Source organism: Bubalus bubalis, chromosome 11 (genome assembly GCF_019923935.1).
Source record: "Bubalus bubalis isolate 160015118507 breed Murrah chromosome 11, NDDB_SH_1, whole genome shotgun sequence".
NCBI lineage: Eukaryota > Metazoa > Chordata > Mammalia > Artiodactyla > Bovidae > Bubalus > Bubalus bubalis.
Window position 1 is genome coordinate 76,282,360 of NC_059167.1, and position 23,535 is coordinate 76,305,894.

At 37.3% G+C, this 23,535-nt stretch overlaps 1 protein-coding gene and 1 pseudogene across 1 annotated transcript; one reads left to right on the forward strand and one right to left on the reverse strand.

Annotated features, from left to right (window-relative positions):
• Positions 1 to 5,269: 5,269 nt before the first annotated feature.
• LOC102407202 lies at positions 5,270 to 6,161 on the forward strand (annotated as a pseudogene).
• An 8,946-nt stretch (positions 6,162 to 15,107) lies between these two features.
• Positions 15,108 to 16,052, reverse strand: LOC102406886 (olfactory receptor 4K14-like). The gene has a single exon (XM_006075580.3). The coding sequence runs from the start codon at positions 16,047 to 16,049 to the stop codon at positions 15,108 to 15,110; it is 942 nt and encodes a 313-aa protein (XP_006075642.3). The 5' UTR covers positions 16,050 to 16,052.
• Between the last annotated feature and the right edge of the window lie 7,483 nt (positions 16,053 to 23,535).

Sequence of the window (23,535 nt, forward strand, 5' to 3'; positions counted from 1 at the left end):
TTGGCCACCTGATAGGAAGAGCTGTCTCATTGGAAAAGACCATGATGCTGGGAAAGATTGAGGGCAGGAGGAGAAGGGGACGACAGAGGATGAGATGTTTGGATGGCATCACCGACTCAATGGACATGGGTTTGGGTGGACTCTGGGAGTTGGTGATGGACAGAAAGGCCTGGCGTGCTGCGGTTCATGGGGTCACAAAGAGTCGGACACAGCTGGGCAACTGAACTGAACAGAACAGTGGGGACACTTGTTGTGTGCATGCTAAGTAGCTACAGTCCAACTCTTTGTGATCCTATGGACTATAGTCTGCCAGGTTCCTCTGTCCATGGGATTCTCCAGGCAAGAATACTGGAGTGGGTTGCCATGCCCTCCTCCAGGGGATCTTCCCCACCCAGGGGTCAAACCCATGTCGCCTATGTCTCCTGCATTGGCAAGTGTGTTCTTTACCACTAGTGCCACTTGGGAAGCCTGGAACACTTGTTACTGATCCCAAAATCTAAATATTACCTTAGCATACTTGGGGTTGGTTCAGGTGTAGAATTGTGGAAAGAAGGGAACAGATGGAGCAAAATTTTGAAGTGTTTTGTAAATTCTTTGCAATAATTAACTTCTGTCTTTCTATCATTTGACTTCGTAGAACTCTTGCCTTTACATCCTCATTCCTAAAGCCAATATCACCTCTATTGTGGAGAAACATAGCTATACTACTATAAAAATATATATAGATGCTGCTGGTTGTATTTAATGCTCTGATTCAAGGCTTAAAGCCAACTTATTCTTCAACTTGGACCTCAGGCCTGCCTCATCATCTTTCCCTTTTCTCCTAAAGGCTGAATCAGCACTTTCTGAGATCTGGCCAAAATTTTCTCATTGTTATCCCTAGATTAAGCCACTGGGAGAAGTTTGGTGATCTAGGAGAGTCAGACACAATCTTCATATATTTATTTAAAAGCATGCTATGAGCAGGAGTTCAGTAGTAAGGCCTGACCGCACACCTGGAGTACATTGGATCATCTCCTCCCAGAGTAGAGTGTTTTGGACAAAATTGCCATGTCTCAGAATGTGTTTGCTACTAATACACACTCTTCTTTGGAGAAAAGGGTGTGATTGGTTCTTCTTAAATCAGGAAAGACCACATTGCCATTTATAACCACATGGAATCACCTTTCAAATTGTTTAAATAGTATGGTTATTCTATGGGCTTCGAATAATTACTATACTTAATAATATTACATTCCAACACTCACCTCCCCCACTTGACTCCATTAAGAAGATACTCAGATGCCAGTTTGAATTTGTTGTGCATTTCCTTCTGCTGAAATGAGTGAACAAGGAGACTGAGGCTGACTGCATACTCCAGGAGAGAGAAATATTGGAGTCTGCCTCTACCAGATACTATAATTCTCACACGAAAACTTCAGGTAAGATACAATTCAAAAAATTTCATAATGTCTTTTTCACTTTTCTCTAATCCTGTATTGCAGTTTCTTCATTTAAAAATGTAAACTAGAATAGCTTGCATATGATTGGTTAGATTCTCAACTGTATAACATAGCATCTAGTATCAAAACTGATTTAATTAAATGTTAGGTTATATATGTATTATTTATAAATATATAAGTAAATATATTTAAGAAAAATAATATCTCACTTAAGTTGAGACGTTAAGTGAACCACAGAACCACATAGGCCAGGAATAAATTGTAGAATGACCACTTTATTCTATACTTTATTACTTATTCAAGTCACATGTACCAGATTTCTTGACCTTGAATATGAGACAGAAGAAAATATCAGACAGTAAGAAAAGTACATTTTTCTATTAAAGTGCTTTGGCTAACCACATGGGGAAAAAATCAGTTATAGGCTATAAGCATTTTCTTTAAGAGGAAGAAATATAGAACAGTTCATTTCCCCATTTAAAAAGTCACTCAATTAAAATGTTTATAATTAGATACAGAAAAATACTGAAAGAATAGACAGCAAAAACCGGAGTGTTTGTTCACACGCACACACACAAACATATACAAACAAGCACCCTTAAACCATGATTATAACTTAGCAACAGTAAGAAAGCACAGAGCATGAAGATGAGTGGATAGAGAGGACATAAAGAAAGATAAAGTGATTCAAAGAGAGAGGTAGCCTGGAGGAGGTTGCCTTGAGTAGGCTCCCTTCATGGATCTTCTGTTTTTATGGACTGAGGCTTTCTCCCATACAAGTGTGTTGCCTTGTTTTGTTGTAATTGTGTTCAAAAGATTGAGAGTTGGCTTCCCTGATGACTCAGTGGTAAAGAATTTTCCTGCCAATGCAGGAGACACAGGTTCCATCCCTGATCCAGAAAGATCCCACCTGCCATAGAGCAACTGAGCCCTTGCACCACACCTACTGAGCCTGTGCTCTAGAACCAGGGTGCCACAACTACTGAAGCCCACATGCCCTCGAGCCAGCAAGAAGAGAAGCCACTGCCATGAGAAGCTCATGCATTGCAACTTAGAGCGTAGCCTCTGCTCAATGCGACTAGAGAAAAGTTTGTGCAGCAATGAAGACCTAGCACAGCCAAAAATAAATAAATAATTTTTTAAAAATAAAAACAATTGACAGCAAGTATTTGACATGATCAGATTTTTTTTTTACCTATGTTTTGAACAGGAGGCATAGAGAATCTGTTGATGATTTGGATGTGGACTATTGAGAGGTGTGGTGAGGATGTGGCCAAAGTCTGTGGCCTGAGCAACTGAGTAAATGGAGGTGCCATTGGATGATATGGCAAAAAAGCAAGGACCCACCAGTTCAGGGTGAGAAGAACCAAGAGTTTTGTCATGGGCTTCTTGCCTTTTGGGCTTCTCTTGTGGCTCAGCTGATAAAGAATCTACCTGCAATGTGGGACACCTGGGTTTGATCCCTGGGTTGGAAAGATCCCCTAGAGAAGGAAAGGCTACCCACTCTAGTAGTTTGGCTTGGAGAAATCCATGGACTGTATAGTCCATAGGGTCACAAAGAGTCGGACATAACTGGGTGACTTTCAATTTCTTGCATTTTTGTTACATTCAATAGCAAATGGAGACGTCAAAAACAAAATTGGGTAGATAAATCTAGGTTGTAGAAGAGACTCTACAGTTAGGGAGAGAAAATGTGATTTCATCTCACATGGGTGGTTTTTATACATGTGGCTAGTTGACAGATCACTAACAGAGAGAGCATAATTGGGAAAGGACTAGGTCCTGAAAAAACACGCATAGCTCAAGGGAACCTGAAAGAACTCTAACATAGAAGATTCGAATTAAAGAGACAGGGAGAGAAAAATGAGAATGAATAGTCCATGAACAGATCTTCAATTAATGTAATTCAAAACTCAGAGTGTTTTAATGATATATATACCACAGTAGCTATTTCTGCTCTATGTGGCAAAATATATATGGAGAGAGAAAGTACCACCATGAGGTACTTTCCCATCATGTGATAAATTTCAGCTGAGGACTGAAACCTGTGTCTTCAACTTGGGATAAATTTTCAATTAAAAAAGAATAATGTTAGTTTATAGTCTGAACCTCATTCATGCATACCAATTTCATTTAAAATGTTGTTCAAGGTGACTGTGCATGAAGCTTACTCCTCTTAAGCAAGACATTCTTGCCTACAAAGAAGTAAAGTGATGTGAAATTCGCTCAGTCATGTCCAACTCTTTGAGACCCCATGGACTATAGCCCACCAGGTTCCTCTGTCCATGCAATTTTCCAGGCAAGAATACTGGAGGGGATTGTCATTTCCTCCTCCAGGAGATATTCCCAATCCAGGGATCAAACCCAGGTCTCCTGCATTGGAGGCAGATTCTTCACCATTTGAGCCACCAGAGAACGTCTTTGCAGGTCCTCTGCCTACAAAGAGGACCAAGTTAAAAATGAAGAGTACATTGGAGAATTGTACAAACACTGAGAGAAATTAACAATGAAAATTGTGGAATCTTTTTACAGAGATCTTAAAAATAAGAGGGTACATGAACTTCATAATTGGCCTTGCTATAAGCAATCACTGATAAATATTATGTCCTTTATCTCTTTTCCAACACTTCCAATAGTACATAAACAGAAACCCCATCTAAAACTGTGCATGTGTTATTACTAAAGCTTACATAATAAACAAACTCTTGCTTTATGGCTATATATTCTCACAACATTTTCTTCTATTTACACAGAGAATGATCTGTACAATTGTTTAAATGTCTATGTGTCCTTATGTAGGTTTGGCTCAGGTGGACATTTCTGAACCACAAAACTAACACAATATCGTAAAGCAACTATACTCAAATTTGATTCTAAAAATAATAGAAATTTTTAAAAGGAATGAACAAGGAAACTATTGATTGGAAGATGTGTCAGACATAGGAACCAGTGGCAAAATGTGAATTTTATTTGGCTCCTACTTCTTTCACTTTCAAACAAACTGAAGAACTCCTTTCCTTCCAGTGGTTAGGACTCCATGCTTTCACTGCCGAGGGCCTGGGTTCAATCCTTGGTTGGGGAACTAAGATCCCACAAGCTGAGTGGGCATGACCAAAAAGCAAACAAACAAACAAATAAATTATAAGACAAAACAAAACAAGTCTGACATAAAGCAACTTGAGATTTTAACTCCTTGTAAAATTAAGGAATTATTAATTTTTGGATTATATAGAGATATTTTGATTATAGCTTTTAAAATTTTCCAGGGTTACATGCTGAAATATTTTGTAATGAAATCATACATTTGGTATCTGCTTTGAAATAATATGGGAGGTATGGAAGTAGGTGGAGTTACAGCAAGTTTGCCCATTAATAATTGTTAAAGCTATGTGATAAATGTGTAGGGATTCACTATACTCTTCTGTTTGCTTTTGTATATCCCAAAAGTTAAAAATAATATATATTCTTATTAAACTTTGCTTCCCATTCTCTAGGGAAAAAGAAAGAAAAAAAAAGCCTCTCAATGGCAAGGAGTATCTACCTTGGTTTATGTACTGGTGAGGACACAGACAAAGGAAGACATTAAGTGGACCATGACAGGCATGAAGATCATGAAGATGAGGCCATAATAAGCCCCCAGACTCCAAGTTCCTTGTTTCCTCCAGTGTCACACTGGGTCAAAGAATGCTAAAAATCTTTAAGTAATCTAAAATCATGCTGCTCGCTGAATTAATGTAAAGCAGTTCAGAAATATCTTAATGAGAAAACTTCTGTAGGGTCATTTGAAAGATAATAATGTCTTCCTATTGCAGTTTTAGGAGAAAAAAATGAAAAACCCAGGAGGAAATAATCGCTCGGACCCTGTGAATGAATTCATTCTTCTTGGATTCCCTTGTACCTGGGAGGTTCAGATCTTCCTCTTCTCATTCTTCTCTGTGATCTATGTGTTGACACTAACTGGGAATTTGTGCATTATCTGTGCAATGTGGTGGGACCACCATCTCCACACCCCCATGTACATCCTGCTGGCCAATTTTTCCTTCCTGAAGATGTGGTATGTCACTTCCACTGTCCCCAATATGCTAGCCTACTTTCTCTCTGAGACCAAGACCATCTCCTTCTCTGGCTGCTTCCTCCAGTTCTACTTCTTCTTCTCCATGGGCACCACTGAGACCTTCTTCCTGTCTGCCATGGCCTTTGACAGGTACCTTGCCATCTGCAGGCCCCTTCACTACCCCGCTGTCATGACGGTGCAACGCTGCATCAGAATGGGAGCCTGCTGCTGGGCCTGTGGCTTTTAGTACTTCCTCTTTCCTATTCACCTAATCTCTCAGCTCCTATTTCATTGTCTCAATAAGATTGATCATTTCCTATGTGACCCAGGACCCCTTATAAAGCTGTCCTGTGTGCCAGCCCCTGCCACTGAAATCATTTGTGCCACTTTTAACTCAGTCATCATTTTCTCTACCTTACTCTTCATTACCAGCTCCTACACCCTGGTTATCAGAGCTGTGTTTAAGGGTGCCCTCAGCAGAAGGCTGATGTAAGGCCTTCTCTACATGTGGATCCCGTCTGGCTGTGGTGTCCCTGTTTTATGGCTCCATCATGATTATATATGTGAGCCCAACAGCAGGCAATTCAGCAGAGATGCAAAAATATGTGACTTTGCCCTATATTGTATTAACTCCGTTATTCAATCCTTTGATCTATAGTCTCTGAAATAAGGAAGCACTGAGAAGATTATTTAAGATGGTGAGATTTAGTCAAAAGCATTAAAGAAATCTCTGAAAAACTGTGTTCATAACTGAAACAATGTATGGGAAATAAATAATTAAAATATTGGGATTCAATTGTACTAATTAAATTAGGAAAATGTATTTTGGAGGAGGAGGAACATACTCAAGTTCATTAAATTAACTGTATCCATTTTTATTGTTAGAGAAAATTTTATATTAATAGTAAAACTTTTCAAATTCAAATAAAAATAATCAAAAGCCAGATGATCAGTCATCTTGCTGGCATTCGCATTGAAACTAGTTAATATTTGCTGCCAATATCACATACATACATACTGGTACATGCAATCTGTCCAATATTTTAAATTTATTACCAGTATTTCTCTGGTGAGTCAAAAGTTTTGTATGCTAAACTTATAAAACAACATTTAAATTTTACTATCCAATATTAAAAATATAGCAAAATACATTCACCTTCTTATGAAAAATTGATTTATCATAATTTTATTTCTTAACATTTTCTCATCAAAATTTAGTTAAAATAATTTTACTATTTGGATCCAGGTGGTATTAATACTTTTTTCCATTTTGTGTATTTTTTCCATTTTTGTGTATTTACTTTTAAGAATTATTTTTGGAAAGAGCTCTCTTAAAAAAAAAAAAATCCAAACCTTTTCTTAATACATCATTTGTGTCTTCTGTAGGTTAAGGTTAGAAGATAATGACTAGTGACTCTTAGGTATATTTCAAATTACAAAATTGTTAGGTTTGCCTCTTCCAACTATCTCAACAACACTAGTACCTCATGCTCTCAACCAGAATTTTCCTCATACCATAAAGAGAACCTGGACCCGTTAGCTATCACTCCCTAATTTCCCCTCTCTCCAGTCCCTGGAAACAATTAATCTACTTTCTGTTTCTATGGATTTTCCTATTCTGGAAATTTCATATAAATGGAATCATACAATATGTGACCTTTTGTGACTGGTTTATTTCACTTAACATTATGTTTACAAGGTTCATTTATGTTGTAGCATGTGTTCAGTTTAGTTCAGTTCAGTCGCTCAATCATGTCCAACTCTTTGCGACCCCATGGACTGCAGCACACAAGGCCTCCTGTCCATCACCAACTCCCGGAGCTTGCTCAAACTCACGTCCATTGAGTCGGTAATGTCATCCAACCATCTCATCCTCCGTTGTCCCCTATTTCTCCAGCCTTCAAACTTTCCTAGCATCATGGTCTTTTCAAATGAGTCAATTGTTCGAATCAGATGGCCAAAGGATTGGAGTTTCAGTTTCATCATCAGTCCTTCCAATGAATATTCAGGACTGATTTCCTTTAGGATGAACTTCTTAGATCTCCTTGAAGTCCAAAGGACTCTCAAGAGTCTTCTCCAACACCACAGTTCAAAAGCATCAATTCTTCGGCACTCAGCTTTCTTTATAGTCCAACTTGCACATCCATACATGACCACTGGAAAAGTAGTTTATTACATTTGTGGTTGAATAAAATTCCACAGTATGGATATACCATATTTTGTTTATCTGGTTAACTGTTGATGGCATTTGCTTGCATTATTGGTCTATCTGAGTTATACATAGACAAGTTTATTTTGTGTATACATATTTTCAACTTTTTTAGGATATATCCTTGGGAGAGGACTTGCTGGGTCACATGTTACTTCTATGGGCTTCCCAGGTGGCGTTAGTGGTAAAGAACCCACCTGATAATGCAGCAGACTCGAGAGATGTGAGTTCCATCCCTGGGTCAGGAAGATCTCTGGAGGACGGCATGGCAACCCACTTCAGTGTTCTTGCCCGAAGAAGTCCATGGACAGAGGAGCCTAGTGAGCTACGGTCCATAGAGTTGCAAAGAGCTGGACACGACTGAAGTGACTTAGCCCAGCACAGCACACAATCTTGATATTACTGAATAGACTATCTCATATCACATATTTTCAAGAGGAATCCATTTGATTATGACCTTGAATCAATCATTTCTTGATCTAACTTTTAAAAATAAATTGTTGACATAATTTATAATTAAATGAGACTTCACAGAGATATTTAAAACATTGATTTAGGACAGGGAAAAAAAGAATGAGAAATAAATTGCTGATAAAAGGAAACAATAGAATAGGCAAATTGTGGAATACGGGGTAAGTGGAAAAATGTAATTAATGAAATAACTATAATGATTGCAGTAAATAATACATAATAATAAAGTTCTTTTCTTTAAATACATTATAAAGAAAGCAAGTGTATAGGAAAAGGCTTAGTATGTCTAAACTATTGGTATTGTCAAAACTTTTGTTCACAATCTTTTCTTTGTTTCTGTTTCTATAGGTTGAACAATTTCCATATTACCAAATATCACTATGTGAACATCATTTTAGTCAATTGTCTTAACTGGCCATTTTTTTCACATTACTATACTTACAGATTTTTTTTTTTTTTTTGAATGTGGAATATATTTGTTGGTCCAGTTAAAATGTCATAATAGGGGCAATTTTGATGGTGGCCAAATTGTAGCAAATAATGTGCTTATAACAGAGTAAGCAATGGCACCCCACTCCAGTACTCTTGCCTGGAAAACCCCACGGACGGAGGAGCCTGGTAGGCTGCCATCCATGGGGTTGCACAGAGTCAGACACAACTGAAGCGACTTAGCAGCAGCAGCAGCAGCAGCAGCAATGTGCTTATAAATGTATGAGAGGAAGGAATTAAAGCAGCTGGTGTGTTATCCATTCACTCCCTTCACCATGAGGAAATTCCTGAGTAAAGGAAAGAAGACAGGGGAACCACACTAAATTCCTTATCAACTAGACTCCAAGTAAATCAACTAAAGGTATTTTCTAGAAAAAAAAAAAAAAACAAAACAGACTTTAATCTCTTAAATTCCCTTATGAAAATGTTACTGATAAAGGATCACCTACTATAATACAAATCCAATATCCATCTAGAGGCGTGGCTGTCTAGCAAATATTATGTAAGTTATACAGCTCTTAGGAATGTAAAAAGGAAATTTTCCAAGTGACCTGGACTCATCAGATTACATTTTAGTAAATAAATAATGCTACCTTGCTTATTTAACTTATATGCAGAGTGAGAACTAAGTCATTCAGTCATGTCCAACTCTTCGTGACCCCATGGATTGTAGCCCACCAGTCTCCTCTGTCCATGAGATTTCCCAGGCAGGAATATTGGAGTGAGTTGCCATTTCCTTCTCCAGGGGATCATCAGAGTATATCATGGTAAGTGCCAGCCTGGGTGAATCACAAGCTGGACTCAAGATTGCCAGGAAAAATATCAACAACCTCAGATATGCAAATGATACCAGTCTAATGGCAGGAAGTCTAGAGAAACTAAATGGCTCTTCATGAGAGTGAAAGAGGAGAGTGGAAAAGCTGGCTTGAAATTCAACATTCAAAACTTAAGATCATGGCATCCGGTCCCATCACTTCATAGCAAATAGAACAGAAAATGTGGAAGCAGTGATAGATTTTATTTTCTTAGGCTCCAAAATCGCTGCAGACAGTGACTGCAGCCATCAAATTAAAAGGCCCTTGCTCCTTGGAAGGAGAGCTATCACAAAACTAGACAGCGTATTAAAAAGCAGAGACATCATTTTGCCAACAAAGGTTGATATAGTCATGTATGGATGTGAGAGTTGGACCATAAAGAAGGCTGAGCACCAAAGAATTGATGCTTTTGAATTGTGGTGCTGGAGAAGACTCTCGAGAGTCCCTTGGACAGCAAGGAGATCAAATTAGTCAATCCTAAAGGAAATCAACCCTGAGTATTCCTTGGAAGGACTGATGCTGAAGCTGAAGTTCATCCTTTGAACACCTGATGCAAAGAGCCAACTCACAGGAAAAGACCCTGATGCAGGAGAAAGATTGGAGGCAAAAGGAAAGGAGGGCAGTGGAAGATGAGATGGTTGGATGGCATCACCAACTAAATGGACATGAATTTGTGCAAATCCTGGGAGATAGTGGAGGACAGGAAACTGGCATGATACAGTCCATGGAGTCACCAAGTCAGACAGGACTTAGCAACTGAACAATGATGAATAAATATTACTGTGAAATGGACAATCTTATCTGCTAGTGAAACTGTACCCAGTTCCATAGGAACACAAAGGACCAGATTTACTAGTCTATCTATATGTGGAATCTTAACAAAACAAAAAGCACAAAATTCATAGAAAAAGATATCAGACTTGTGGTTGCCATAAATAGAGTGTTAGCAGGAGGGGGATTTGGAGGTAGGTGGTCAAAAGATACAAAGTTCCAGTTAAAGATAAATAAGTACTAGGGTGAGTCTCTTGATGAGGGTGAGAGAGGAGAGTGAAAAAGTTGGCTTAAAACTCAGCATTCAGTAAAGGAAGATCATGGCATCTAGTTCCATCACCTCATGGCAAATAGATGGAGAAACAATGGAAACAGTGACAGACTTTATTTTCTTGGGCTCCAAAATCACTGCAGATGGTGACTGTAGCCATGAAATCAAAAGATGCTTGCTCCTTGGAAGAAAAGCTATCACAAACCTAGACAGCACATTAAAAAAACAGGGACATTACTTTGCCAACAAAATTCCATGTAGTCAAAGCTATGGTTTTTCCAGTAGTCATATGGATGTGAGTTGGACCATAAAGAAAGCTGAGTGCCAAAGAATTGATGCTTTTGAACTGTGGTGTTGAAGAAGACTCTTGAGAGTCCTTTGGACAGCAAGGAGATCAAACCAGTCAACGCTAAAGGAAATCAGTCCTGAATATTCATTGGAAGGACTGATGCTGAAGCTGAAACTCCAATCCTTTGGCCACCTGATTCAAAGAACTGACTCATTAGAAAAGACCCTGATGATGGGAAAGATTGGAAACAGTGACAGACTATTTTCTTGGGCTTCAAAATCACTGCAGATAGTGACTGCAGCCATGAAATTAAAAGACACTTGCTTCTTGGAAGAAAAACTATGATAAATGTAGACAGAGTGTTAAAAAAACAGAGACACTGATTTGCCAACAAAGGTCTGGATAGTCAAAGCTATGTTTTTTCCAGTAGTCATGTATGTATGTGAGAGTTGGACCATAATGAAGGCTGAGCAACAAAGAATTGATGCTTTTGAACTGTAGTGTTGGAGAAAACTCTTGAGAGTCCCTTGGACTGCAAAGAGATCAAACCAGTCAATCCTAAAGGAAGTCAACCCTGAATATTCCTTGAAAGGACTGATATTGAAGCTTAAGCTCCAATACTTTGACCACTTAATGCAAAGAGCCAATTCATTGGAAAAGACTCTGATGCTAGGAAAGGCAGAAGGCAGGAGGAGAATGGGACAACAGGACAAGATGGTTGGATAGCATCACTGACTCCATGGACATGAGTTTCAGCAAGCTCCAGGAGTTAGTGATGGACAGGGAAGCCTTGCATGCTGCAGTCCATGGATCCGCAAAGAATTGGACATGACTGAGCGACTGAACAACAATAAGTACTACGGATGTAATGTAAAACATGATGATTATAGTAAACAATAGAAAGAGAAAGAAAGTGAAGTCGCTCAGTTGTGTCCAACTCTTTGTGATCCCATGGACTGTAGCCTATCAGGTTCGTCAGTCCATGGGATTTTCCAGGCAAGAATACTAGAGTGGGTTGCCATTACAATGGTTGTATAATATATAGGAAAATTGTTGAAAGAGTAAATCCTAAGTGTTCTCATCACAAGGAGATATTTTCTTCCTTTTCTTTTGATTGCATCTGTTTTGATTCATCTGAGATGGTGAATGCTAATTAAACTTATTGTGATACTCATTTCATTGTATATGTAAATCAAACCATCATGCTGTACAACCTAAACTTCTGCAGTGATGTATGTCAATTATTTCTCAATAAAACCAGAAAAATATTTTAATGGGTAGAGGGGACTCCAACCAGACAGAAAGGTACCCTAAGAGTGGGTTAAAGGACCTAGAAAAATTGGGAACTTCTTTCCAAGGCTAGGATATCAAGACTAGCCTTGAAAGAAGCTTAGGCCTGCCCATTGCTCTGATTTACTGGTTCATCTGTTAAAAGTATCCTCAATTGGAAGAAAACTGAAGGTGATGAGAAATTGACTTTATACTGGGTAAGGTTGGAATGACATCCACAAGCCAGTTCGCAAACTGACAAACATCCATGCAATTGGCTACCGATTTCCATGTTTTCACATTACAACCTGCTTCTCCTTGTCCCTCCATATTATAACATTGGCAAACAATGGCAAAGAGGCTTGGTGGAGAAAAAGGAAAATATATATGTTAGCAAGGTATATAGAAAACTATAAAACTTTACTGAGAGAAATTCAAGAAGACATAAATTAATAGAGAAATATGCCAAGATCATAGATTGTAAAAGTAATCATTATATAACTGACAATAAATCTACCCATTCAAAGTAATCCCAATCAAAATTCCAGCAATAATTTTTTGTGCGAATTGAAAAGTGGATCACAAATTTATGTGGAAATGTATTAAGCCAAGACTGCCAAAAAAAGTTGAAAGAGAAATAAATTGAGAAGACTTATCTACCAGATATCAAGACTTATTAAATAGCTATGATAATTAGAGAATGTGGAACTGGTCAATAGGTACAAAAAGCAGGCGGTGTTAAATAGAGAATCCATAAAGCAATCCATGCATATACTAACACTTAAAATAACAAAAATATATACACTATGAAAACAGTGTTTAAATATTTAGTAGTGCTACTGTAAACTCTGTGTTAATCCTAAAGGAGTGAAGGATCACTTTCCTATGGAGATGATAAAACTAAGACTACATACAGGGATAAGACTGCATACATAACAGGGATGGACTTAAAGGTTTTTTTGGTTTGTTTGTTTTTCTACCAAAATGAAAAAATCTAGGTCCAATGGATTTTCATGTTGAAAAATGAAATTTGACTTCTATTTCTTACAGAGAAGTTAAGCTCAAGATGATTGTAGATCTTAAATTTAAGATCTAAATTTTAGATCTAAAGTTAAGATAGAAAAGCTTATAAAAAATGAAGTAGAATGTTTTCATAACTTTGAAATAAGCAAAAAAAATAATTAACTCTAAAAAAATTAGACACATTAAAATTTTAAATTCTGTTCAGTAAAAAAATGAGACTGGAAACATAAATCACATAATTAGGAGAAAATACTAGGAATGCATATAACTCATAAAATGTGTTTTTAAAATCTTTAAAGTGATAAATTCCAAGTAGAAAAATGGGCAAGACTCTTAAAAAATCATTTCGCTTTCTTTGCAGTAAGTAGTTTTCTATTGTACTGCGTAGTGTCATTTAATAAGTGAACAATCTTGGAAATCAAATTAATCTTTGAATCCTTAAGTGAAGAAAAATAAAGCTGTGTTATCTTGAGGAACTTTAACTCATGTTTCTGAGTCTAATGTTTTTACTTGCAATTTGGGACTAATTAATGCATTTAAAATAATACATATAATGGCATAGAGTAGGCATTCAAGGATGATCAGTACATTATTTTTATTCTGCCTTATTTTTTGTATTTTGGTCCCATATTAAGAAAAATTAAAACTGCATATGTGTCATATTTTTATTCTAGAGCTTATATTGTTGATTCTTACAACTGAATTTCAATTCATTTAATTTATAATTCTGCAAGAAAGAGGGTAAATTTTGTTTATAATTTGAAATTTTTAGGAATTTGTTTTTAAGGACTGAAGAGTGTTTTAAATATACCATGATCCATAAATGTTTATGGGTGTTTGAATGGAAAAATTGGCCTGTATATTTACATTAAAATATATTTGTTAAATGCTGATTACATATTAACTAATGTACTAAATTTCAAGAATTAACCAGGTAAGGCATAGCCCCTGCCCTTAAGGAGCTTACAATTGAGACGTTTTACACAAATGGTTAATAATTTAAAGCATAAATATTAGTCCTTGCAACTAAGATAATCAAAAAAAATCATTAGGCTTTATATTTGTTTTTCACTTTTATTGAGTTAATGGAAGCCAAACACAGAATAACCTCCATTGTTATTCTAACCTCCACTGCCATTCCTTATGTATCGTACCACTGTTATTTCATTCTCTTTCTCTTCTCTCCCATATAGCTTTTCTTTAGTATTTGGGTAAAAAACCCCATTAAATAATAATTCAGTTGCCTCTTGACCAGAGGTTAAGTGAAAAGCTTGAGGAAAAGAGTGAATATTACAGAAACATTTTCCAAATGGAGTTAGGAGAAAATTCAAGAGAAGTTTATTCAGATGTTATCTATCAGGATGGAGGTATGACTTGGCTGAATGAATTTAAGCTTCTCATTTCAGAGTTAAACTTCAAATGAGAGTTTAAACTCTCATTAAAAGAGTTAAAGCTCAGTTAAAGGCATAAGAAGACTGATTAGATAATCCCCTCACAAAGAGGGATTATTAGTGTTTAAATTTTAGATAAATATTTCATGGTGTTCTACTGGTTGACTAATAAGTTGTTGAAATTCCATAAATTAAATTAATCCTATTTCTGGACTTGGAGACAGACATAACATGTAGATATAAATTGAATGCCTAGAATTTTCAACCTCTTTTATAAGGTTTGCTGCTGCTGCTGATGCTATGGTGCTTCAGTCATGTCCAACTCTGTGCGACCCCATAGATGGCAGCCCACTAGGCTCCTCTGTCCCTGGGATTCTGCAGGCAAGAACACTGTAGTGGCTTGCCATTTCCTTCTCCAATCCATGAAAGTGAAAAGTGAATTGAAAGTGAAGTCGCTCAGTCATGTCTGACTCTTAGCGACCCCATGGACTGCAGCCCACCAGGCTTCTCCGTCCATGTGATTTTCCAGGCAAGAGTACTGGAGTGGGGTGCCACTGCCTTCTCCATTTATAAGGTCTATATGCTGTCCATTTGAAGTGCTTCCAGTGAGATTTTAGGCATTAGTATTCCTCTTGGAATGTAGGTAGTAGCCTCTGAATCTCTTCAGAGCATTTTTTATCTCTTTATTTCTCAGGGTATAAATGGCTGGATTTAGGAGAGGTGTAATAACAGAGTAAAACACAGCAAGAAATTTGTCCACCCAGGTGATGCTGAGTGGCCACACATAGATGAAGATGCAGGGCCCAAAGAAGAGCACCACCACTGTGATGTGGGCAGTGCAGGTAGAGAGTGCCCTAGATGTACCAGCTTTAGAGCTTTGGCGAACAGTAAGAATATATGTGTAGGATATCAGCAGCAGCATAAAGCAGGTCATAGCCAGAACCCCACTGTCTGCATTCATTAATATTCCCAAGTTATAGGAATCTATGCAGGCAAGCTTGTTTACCAGTGGTATATCACAGAAAAAGCTGTCGATTTCCCTGGGGCCACAGAAAGGCAATTGCACAATCACAGCCATTTGACTCATGGCATGCACAAAGCCAATGGTCCAGGAAGTCAGCACAAGCCCAGTGCACTTCTGCAGGTTCATTATGGTTGAATAGTGGAGCGGCTTGCAGATGGCCACATAGCGATCATAGGCCATTACCAGCAATAGCACCATCTCACCCCCTCCAACAAAATGCACAAAGAGGATCTGGCACATGCAGCCTCCAAAGGAAATAGTCTTGTTCTCTCTGACAAAGTCTGTAATCATCTTAGGAGTAGTTACTGAAGAAAGCCACATATCAACAAAGGACAGGTTGGCCAACAAAAAGTACATGGGGGAATGCAGACGGGGGTCGGTGATGATTAAGATCATGATGACAATATTTCCAGATACAATGATCAAATATAGCATACAAAATATCAGTAAGAGTAAGGCTTGCTTATTCCATGACTGGCAAAGTCCCAGAAGCATGAATTCTGACACTACAGACAGATTTCTTTTATCCATTTTACTCAGCATGTCCTCTAAAATAACCTAGAGAAAAAGATAGGTTGTCAGTTAGTAGGATGGGAAAGGCCACTTATTTTCTAGACTTTGGTTAAAATTTATCTCACTGAAATTTAAATTTCATTGAAATTTAGCATCTACATCTGAAAGTGAAAGGTATAATTGGGAAGATAAATTTTGGTAAAATACTCAGGGTAGTGTGCCCAAAAAAAGAAGTAAAATGCCTAAAACTGGCTTTCCAAGATCAGATTCTTATGAATGACTGAGAGGGTTCTTTCACAATGAGCAAGTGAGAAAGGTAGACAGCAAAATGAAAGGCTGAGAAAAGATTGTTGGGCCACCTAGAATCTAGCTTCAGTCTGCTTCTCCAGTGAAAAGAATCTGGATGGGTGACCAACAACATCTGTTATAAGTTAATAACTAAAATTTAAGTCGTCTACCTAGGAAGATAATGGTGAACAGATACTGAAATCCAGTACAAATGACATGGCGCAAAATTACAGTTTCTCTGTGATAAGCATAATGATTTCTTCAAGCCTCAGTTGACCTTAAAAATAAAATACACTAAGTGTTTAGTTTATTACTCTAAAATATGGGCTTCCCAGGTGGCTGAGTAAAGAATCTGCCTGCAATGCAGGAGACCCAGGTTTCATCCCTGAGTCTGGACGATCCCCTGGAGAAGGGAATGGAAACCCACTCCAGCATTCTTGCCTGGAGAATTCCATGGACAGAGAAGCCTAGCAGGCTACAGTCCACGGGGTCGCACAGAGTGAGATGTGCCTGAACAACTAACACTTCCACTTCACTTTTCAAGTATATGTTGGAACAAGCTTTAGGAGAGAAGCTATACAGAAGGCCATATAAAAAATACCATGGCATGATAATTCAAATGCAAAATAAACACATAATTTACCATTACTTAGGATCACAATTAAATGCAATTCATTTAGTAAACTGAATCTATTAGGAAAAAAATGTCAGGGGAGTGTTATGTGAGAAAGGGATTGACCAAAGTTTCCACTCTGGTGGCAACCCAGACTCACGTTCTGATTTAATGACCTCTGCAGAGGTTCTTTATAACTCAAGTTTATCAATAGAAAATATTTACCTTCAACTATGCCAATGGATTCTTTGAAATATTGCCATAAAAATTTTAAATGTATCTTTTCTAAAGTGAAAATAAGCTATAGACATGTGTAAGCAAAGTACGTCTTTGTTAGTACTGACTGATTGAAGTTAAAACTTTAGAGATCACCTCTAAATGGAATAATGATATTGCTTATATTTATCCTGAAGTAAATTGAGAATTCCTCTCAAGCTGGCTAGTGGAAAGGTAGTTATATCTCTCTCTTTCCATTTTATTTATTTCTCTTGACCTTATTTTACTTTTAGGCTGTTATCTCCTTTTTTTAATTTTATTTTTTTATTGACATATAGTTGATTTACAACATTGTGTTAGATTTAGGTGTACAGCCAAGTATTCAGTTATACACACACATGCACACACACACACACACACACACACACATATTTTTCAGATTCTTTCCCTTATAGGTAATTACAAATACTAAGTATAGCTCCCTGTGCTATACAGTAGGTCTTTATTAGCTATCTATTTATATATAATAGTGCATATATGTTGATCCCAAACTCATAATTTATTACATCCCACCCCTTTCCTCCTTTATAACCATAAATTTGTTTTCTATGTCTGTGGGTCTATTTCTGTTTTGTATATAAGTTCATTTGTATATATGTTGCATCTTCTTTTATCCTTTGAAATCTCAAGGGTGGTACCAAGGAAAGCAGGTGAGCAAAAATGAAAACCATTACCTCATCATGAGCAGTAGTTTTCCCTTCCCTTATACAGAGAACTAAGAAGCATAGATAAAGGATGGAAAGAAAGAATTTCTTAAAGGAATTAGGTAAGTCACATATTTGCTGTGAGAATGGGAACACGTGACAATAGTTTCACAAATAACAAATAAACATAATCTCCATTATATTTATTTAATTTCTAAGGAAAAAAATATTCTGATTATATATCCAAAAGGCCTTAGTTTGTTCAGCCTCTCAGTCATGTCCAACTCTTTGCAACCCCATGAACCGCAACACTCCAGGCCTCCCATCCATCACCAACTACGGAGTCCACCCAAATCCGTGTCCATCGAGTTGGTGATGCCATACAACCATCTCATCCTCTGTCATCCCCTTCTCCTCCTGCCCTCAATCTTTCCCAGCATCAGGGTCTTTTCCAATGAGTCAGCTCTTTGCATCAGGTGGCCAAAGTATTGGAGTTTCAGCTTCAAAATCAGTCTTACCAATGAACACCCAGGACTGATCTCCTTTAGGATGGACTGGTTGGATCTCCTTGCAGTCCAAAGGACTATCAAGAGTCTTCTCCAACACCACAGTTCAAAAGCATCAATTCTTGGGCACTCAGCTTTCTTTATAGTCCAACTCTCACATCCATACATGACCACTGGAAAAACCATAGCCTTGACTAGACGGAACTTTGTTGAAAAAGTAATGTCTCTGCTTTTGAATATGCTGTCTAGGATGGTCAAAACTTTCATCCAAGAGGTAACCGTCTTTTAATCTCATGGCTGCAAACACCATCTGCAGTGATTTTGGAGCCCAGAAAAATAAAAGTCAGCCATTGTTTCCACTGTTCCCCCATCTATTTGCCATGAAGTGATGAGACTGGATGCCATGATTTTAGTTTTCTGAATGTTGAGCTTTAAGCCAACTTTTTCACTCTCCTCTTTCACTTTCATCAAGAGGCTTTTTAGTTCTTCTTCACTTTCTGCCATAAGGGTGGTGTCATCTGCATATCTGAGGTTATTGATATTTCTCCCAGAAATCTTGATTCCAGCTTGTGCTTCTTCCAGCCCAGCATTTCTCATGATGTACTCTGCATAGAAGTTAAATAAGCAGGGTGACAATATACAGCCTTGACGTACTCCTTTTCCTATTTGGAACCAGTTTGTTGTTCCATGTCCAGTTCTAACTGTTGCTTCCTGACCTGCATACAGGTTTTTCAAGAGGCAGGTCAGGTGGTCTAGTATTCCCATCTCTTTCAGAATTTTCCACAGTTTCTTGTGATCCACACAGTCAAAGGCTTTGGCATAGTCAATAAAGCAGAAACAGATGTTTTTTTTGGAACTCTCTTGTTTTTTCCATGATCCAGAGAATGCTGGCAATTTAATCTCTGGTTCCTCTGCCTTTTCTAAAACCAGCTTGAACATCTGGAAGTTCATGGTTCTCATATTGCTGAAGCCTGGCTTGGAGAATTTTGAGCATTACTTTACTAGCATGTGAGATGGGTGCAATTGTGCGGTAGTTTGAGCATTCTTTGGCATTGCCTTTCTTTGGGATTGGAATGAAAACTGACCTTTTCCAGTCCTGTGGGCACTGCTGAGTTTTCCAAGTTTGCTGGCATATTGAGTGCAGCACTTTCACAGCATCATCTTCCAGGATTTGAAATAGCTCACCTGGAATTCCATCACCTCCACTAGCTTTGTTCAAAGTGATGCTTCCTAAAGCCCATTCCTAAGGCCCACTTGATTTCACATTCCAGGATGTCTGGCTCTAGGTGAGTGATCACACCATCGTGATTATCTGGATCATGAAGATCTTTTTTGTACAGTTCTTCTGTGTATTCTTGCCACCCTTTCTTAGTATCTTCTGCTTCTGTTAGGTCCCTATCATTTCTGTCCTTTATTGAGCCCATCTTTTAATGAAATGTTCCCTTGATACCTCTAACTTTCTTGAAGGGATCTCTAGTCTTTCCCATTCTATTGTTTTCCTCTATTTCTTTGCACTGATCACTGAGGAAGGCTTTTTTATCTCTCCTTGCTATTCTTTGGAACTCTGCATTCAAATGGTCTGTCTCCTTAAAAATTTGAATAATTTGACCTTTACCTTGAACTTAACTTTTGTCAGGGTAAATCTTTCCAAAACTAGTTTTCAATAATTAGTTTTGTACTGATTGGAATAAGAGACATGGAAGATAAATAATAGCAAAAGTAGAATTTCAACTGTGTTTGAGAGAGAAATTTGCTAAAAGAGGGAATATGTACATTGCAAGGGAACAATTTATCAATAAGAAATCATATCTTTTCATCAGTTTTGAACTTGCTAATATTTCACAATGTTAGTAGAGATATTATTCAATAAATATCAGTCCAACATTTGGGATAGTTCATAGAATAACCATGGACTTTTTAAAATAGTCAGATCTAGTCTGAACCCTGTTACTTGTTGACCTTATGCCTTTGAGCTAAATTTATTTCTGTTTCCATTTCCTCATCTGTAAAAAAGACAACACTCAGTCTAACAGACTTGTAATCAAGTCAGAAAATATACAGAAAGCAATTAAAATTTTGATAGTGTATGTTTAATAAATATTGGTTATTTCCCTTCTTCATATATTAAAATGCAACCTAAAGCTCTACAGTTTCCAAAACTTACTGGCAAAAATCTTAATGAATGGCCAATCACCTTCTATAACCAAAATACATCTGTAACCAAAATACATGGGATAACCTTTCTTTGTGGGCTTCCCTGGTACTCAGCTGGTAAAGAATCTGCCTGCATGCAGGAGACCCCAGTTTGATCCTAAAATACCTACTACTTATATTTTCTCTAAAGTAATAAGTAGATGCTTAGCAACCCTATAGGATGTAGAGGCAAGTGAATTATCAGACTTGCTTCTTGCTTTCCACGAGCTTAATAACCTTTTTACCTTTCAATTCTGCTTTTATCCAGGAGGCATTTAATATTTTAAAAAGACTGACAAGAGGTAGTTACATGTTCTTTTAAAACACCTTTTGAATTCTGTAACTTAGGGTCAGTTCAGTTCAGTTCATTTCAGTCGCTCAGTCTGACTCTTTGCGACCCCATGAATCGCAGCATGCCAGGCCTCCCTATCCATCACCAGCTCCCGGAGTTCACCCAAACCCATGTCCATCGAGTCGGTGATGCCATACAACCATCTCATCCTCTGTCGTCCCCTTCTCCTCCTGCCCTCAATCTTTCCCAGCATCAGGGTCTTTTCCAATGAGTCAGCTCTTTGCATCAGGTGGCCAAAGTATTGGAGTTTCAGCTTCAAAATCAGTCTTATCAATGAACACCCAAGACTGATCTCCTTTAGGATGGACTGGTTGGATCTCCTTGCAGTTCAAGGGACGCTCAAGAGTCTTCTCCAACACCACAGTTCAAAAGCATCAATTCTTGGGCACTCAGCTTTCATTATAGTCCAACTCTCACATCCATACATGACCACTGGAAAAACCATAGCCTTGACTAGACACAGACCTTTGTTGAAAAAGTAATGTCTCTGCTTTGTAATATGCTGTCTAGGATGGTCATAACTTTCCTTCCAAGGAGTAAGCATCTTTTAATTTCATGGCTGCAATCTCCATCTGCGGTGATTTTGGAGCCCAGAAAAATAAAGTCAGCCACTGTTTCCACTGTTCCCCCATCTATTTGCCATGAAGTGATTGGACTGGATGCCATGATCCACCATAACTTGGGGTGGATTTTCACAAAAGGAAGTAGTAAAATTGAAAGATTTCAATTTTTCAGTTGAGATTAGTGAAATTGAAAAATTAGGGAAAGGAGATAAACTGAGTTACTTTTTTTGAGTATTAAAATATAGCAACATATTTTTCATCCTAGTCTGGACGCTATGTCCTTCTATTAATTTTTTCTTGATAGTAATCCTAAAGCTGTGAGATTCTCAACACTTATAATATTACAAAGAGAAACTTGGACTCAGAGAGCTTAATAGATTGCCTGATATAAACACTGGTTGAGGTACACAGGGAGATACTCCAAGTTCATTCTTCTACCTAAAGTTGCCTTCCTTTTTTTCTCGTTATGAATTTTAATCCTGTTAATCCCATAACAAATGAGTTTTACATCACTTCTCACTGGATACATAACTTTTTTCACTTCTATCTCTATGCTAAAATTTGTCTTAATATGCAATACTCTCTCTGATATAAAGCACTTATTTTCTTAAATAGTAAGAGCCATTTAGCCAGGATAGCTGGAAGTTGTTCAAAATCAAGTAGCTGTCAAAGCCCTATGATCTCCCAAAGAAGACTTGAGAACATCTCTGAGACACAGCATCATTATGATATGTACGTTTGTTAAAGAAACCACAGAAATTCCAGTAGGAATAGAATACGAGGAGAAAACCCATGAATGATCTCTTTAAAGTTAAAGAGATCTCTTTAAAGTTAACAGAAGTTAAACGAGCCATACTCAGTTCCAAGCATAACAGGCATGTGTGAGACAGAAACAGACATATTTTTTAAGTTCTTTTAAAGAACAGAGACCCAGAGAATATGAGATAACTTACCATACACAATTTTCTCTAAGACCAGATTACTTTTTACTCTTCTCTTCTAATATATGCTTGAGATAATCTCCATTGTTGGGTAGAGACAGTATCTATGTAAGAACTTTCCCTCAGCCTGACACATATTTACCACTGGAAGAAACCCCTTGAGTGAAATTTTCCTATTCTCTGTTTTGGACAGAACAAGAATCATGAAAATAATTTGCACTGGACATCTCTTGGGAACTTCTTTGTTAAGAGCAATAAAATTTGCATATTCTGAGAATCAAAACAGGGAGACAAGAAAATCCACATATAAGCGAAGTTTTAGATTATTTTTCATTTAACATATAAGTACTAGGCAGATGTCTTCTGTGATCTTAGTCTCTAAATCTAAATCATCAGATACAGTTAAGGTTTTATTAATAGTTCCAGTTCCAAGAGAAATCATATCTTGGCCACTATGATATATGGCCACCAACAGAAAACCTTGATATGGATGGCATGCTCTAATGCATGCCTAATGTTTTCTAAATAGACAGGTAATGTTGGTCACCTGACTAATTTGTTTCAATATTATCTATGATTACTTCAGGTCCTGATAGTTATGCACTGGATATCAAATTATTAAAATATATTCAAAAGAACACTGATATTAGCATAAAATACATTTAATTTGATCTTTTAGGTCTTTTAAATAATTTTATTGTGGTGTAATTAATATATAAGAAACAGCACATACTTAAAGTGTGCAATTTGATAAAATCTGACATATGTGTTCAATAATGAACATCATCACAATCAAGATAGTGAACATATCCATCAACCTTTATGTTCCTTGATAACCCCTCTTTAATAGAAAAGATACATGCATCCTGATGTTCATTGCACAATTATTTCAGTGGCCAAGATACAGAAAAATTTAAGTATGCATCAGTATATGAATGGATAAAGAAGATGTAACATAGATATAAGTATATAAACAATGGAATATTAGTCAATGAAATAATTAAATTCTGCAACAACATGGATGAACTGAAATGTATTATATGTAATGAAGTAAGTCATACAGAGAAATACTGTGTGTTATCACTTATATGTGATCTCAAGCCATTTCTTCAATGAGCTTCCTAAGAA

Bases quoted from the DNA above. Each gene is read 5' to 3' on its own strand.
- LOC102406886 (XM_006075580.3), bottom strand. From the start codon at position 16,049: ATGGATAAAAGAAATCTGTCTGTAGTGTCAGAATTCATGCTTCTGGGA.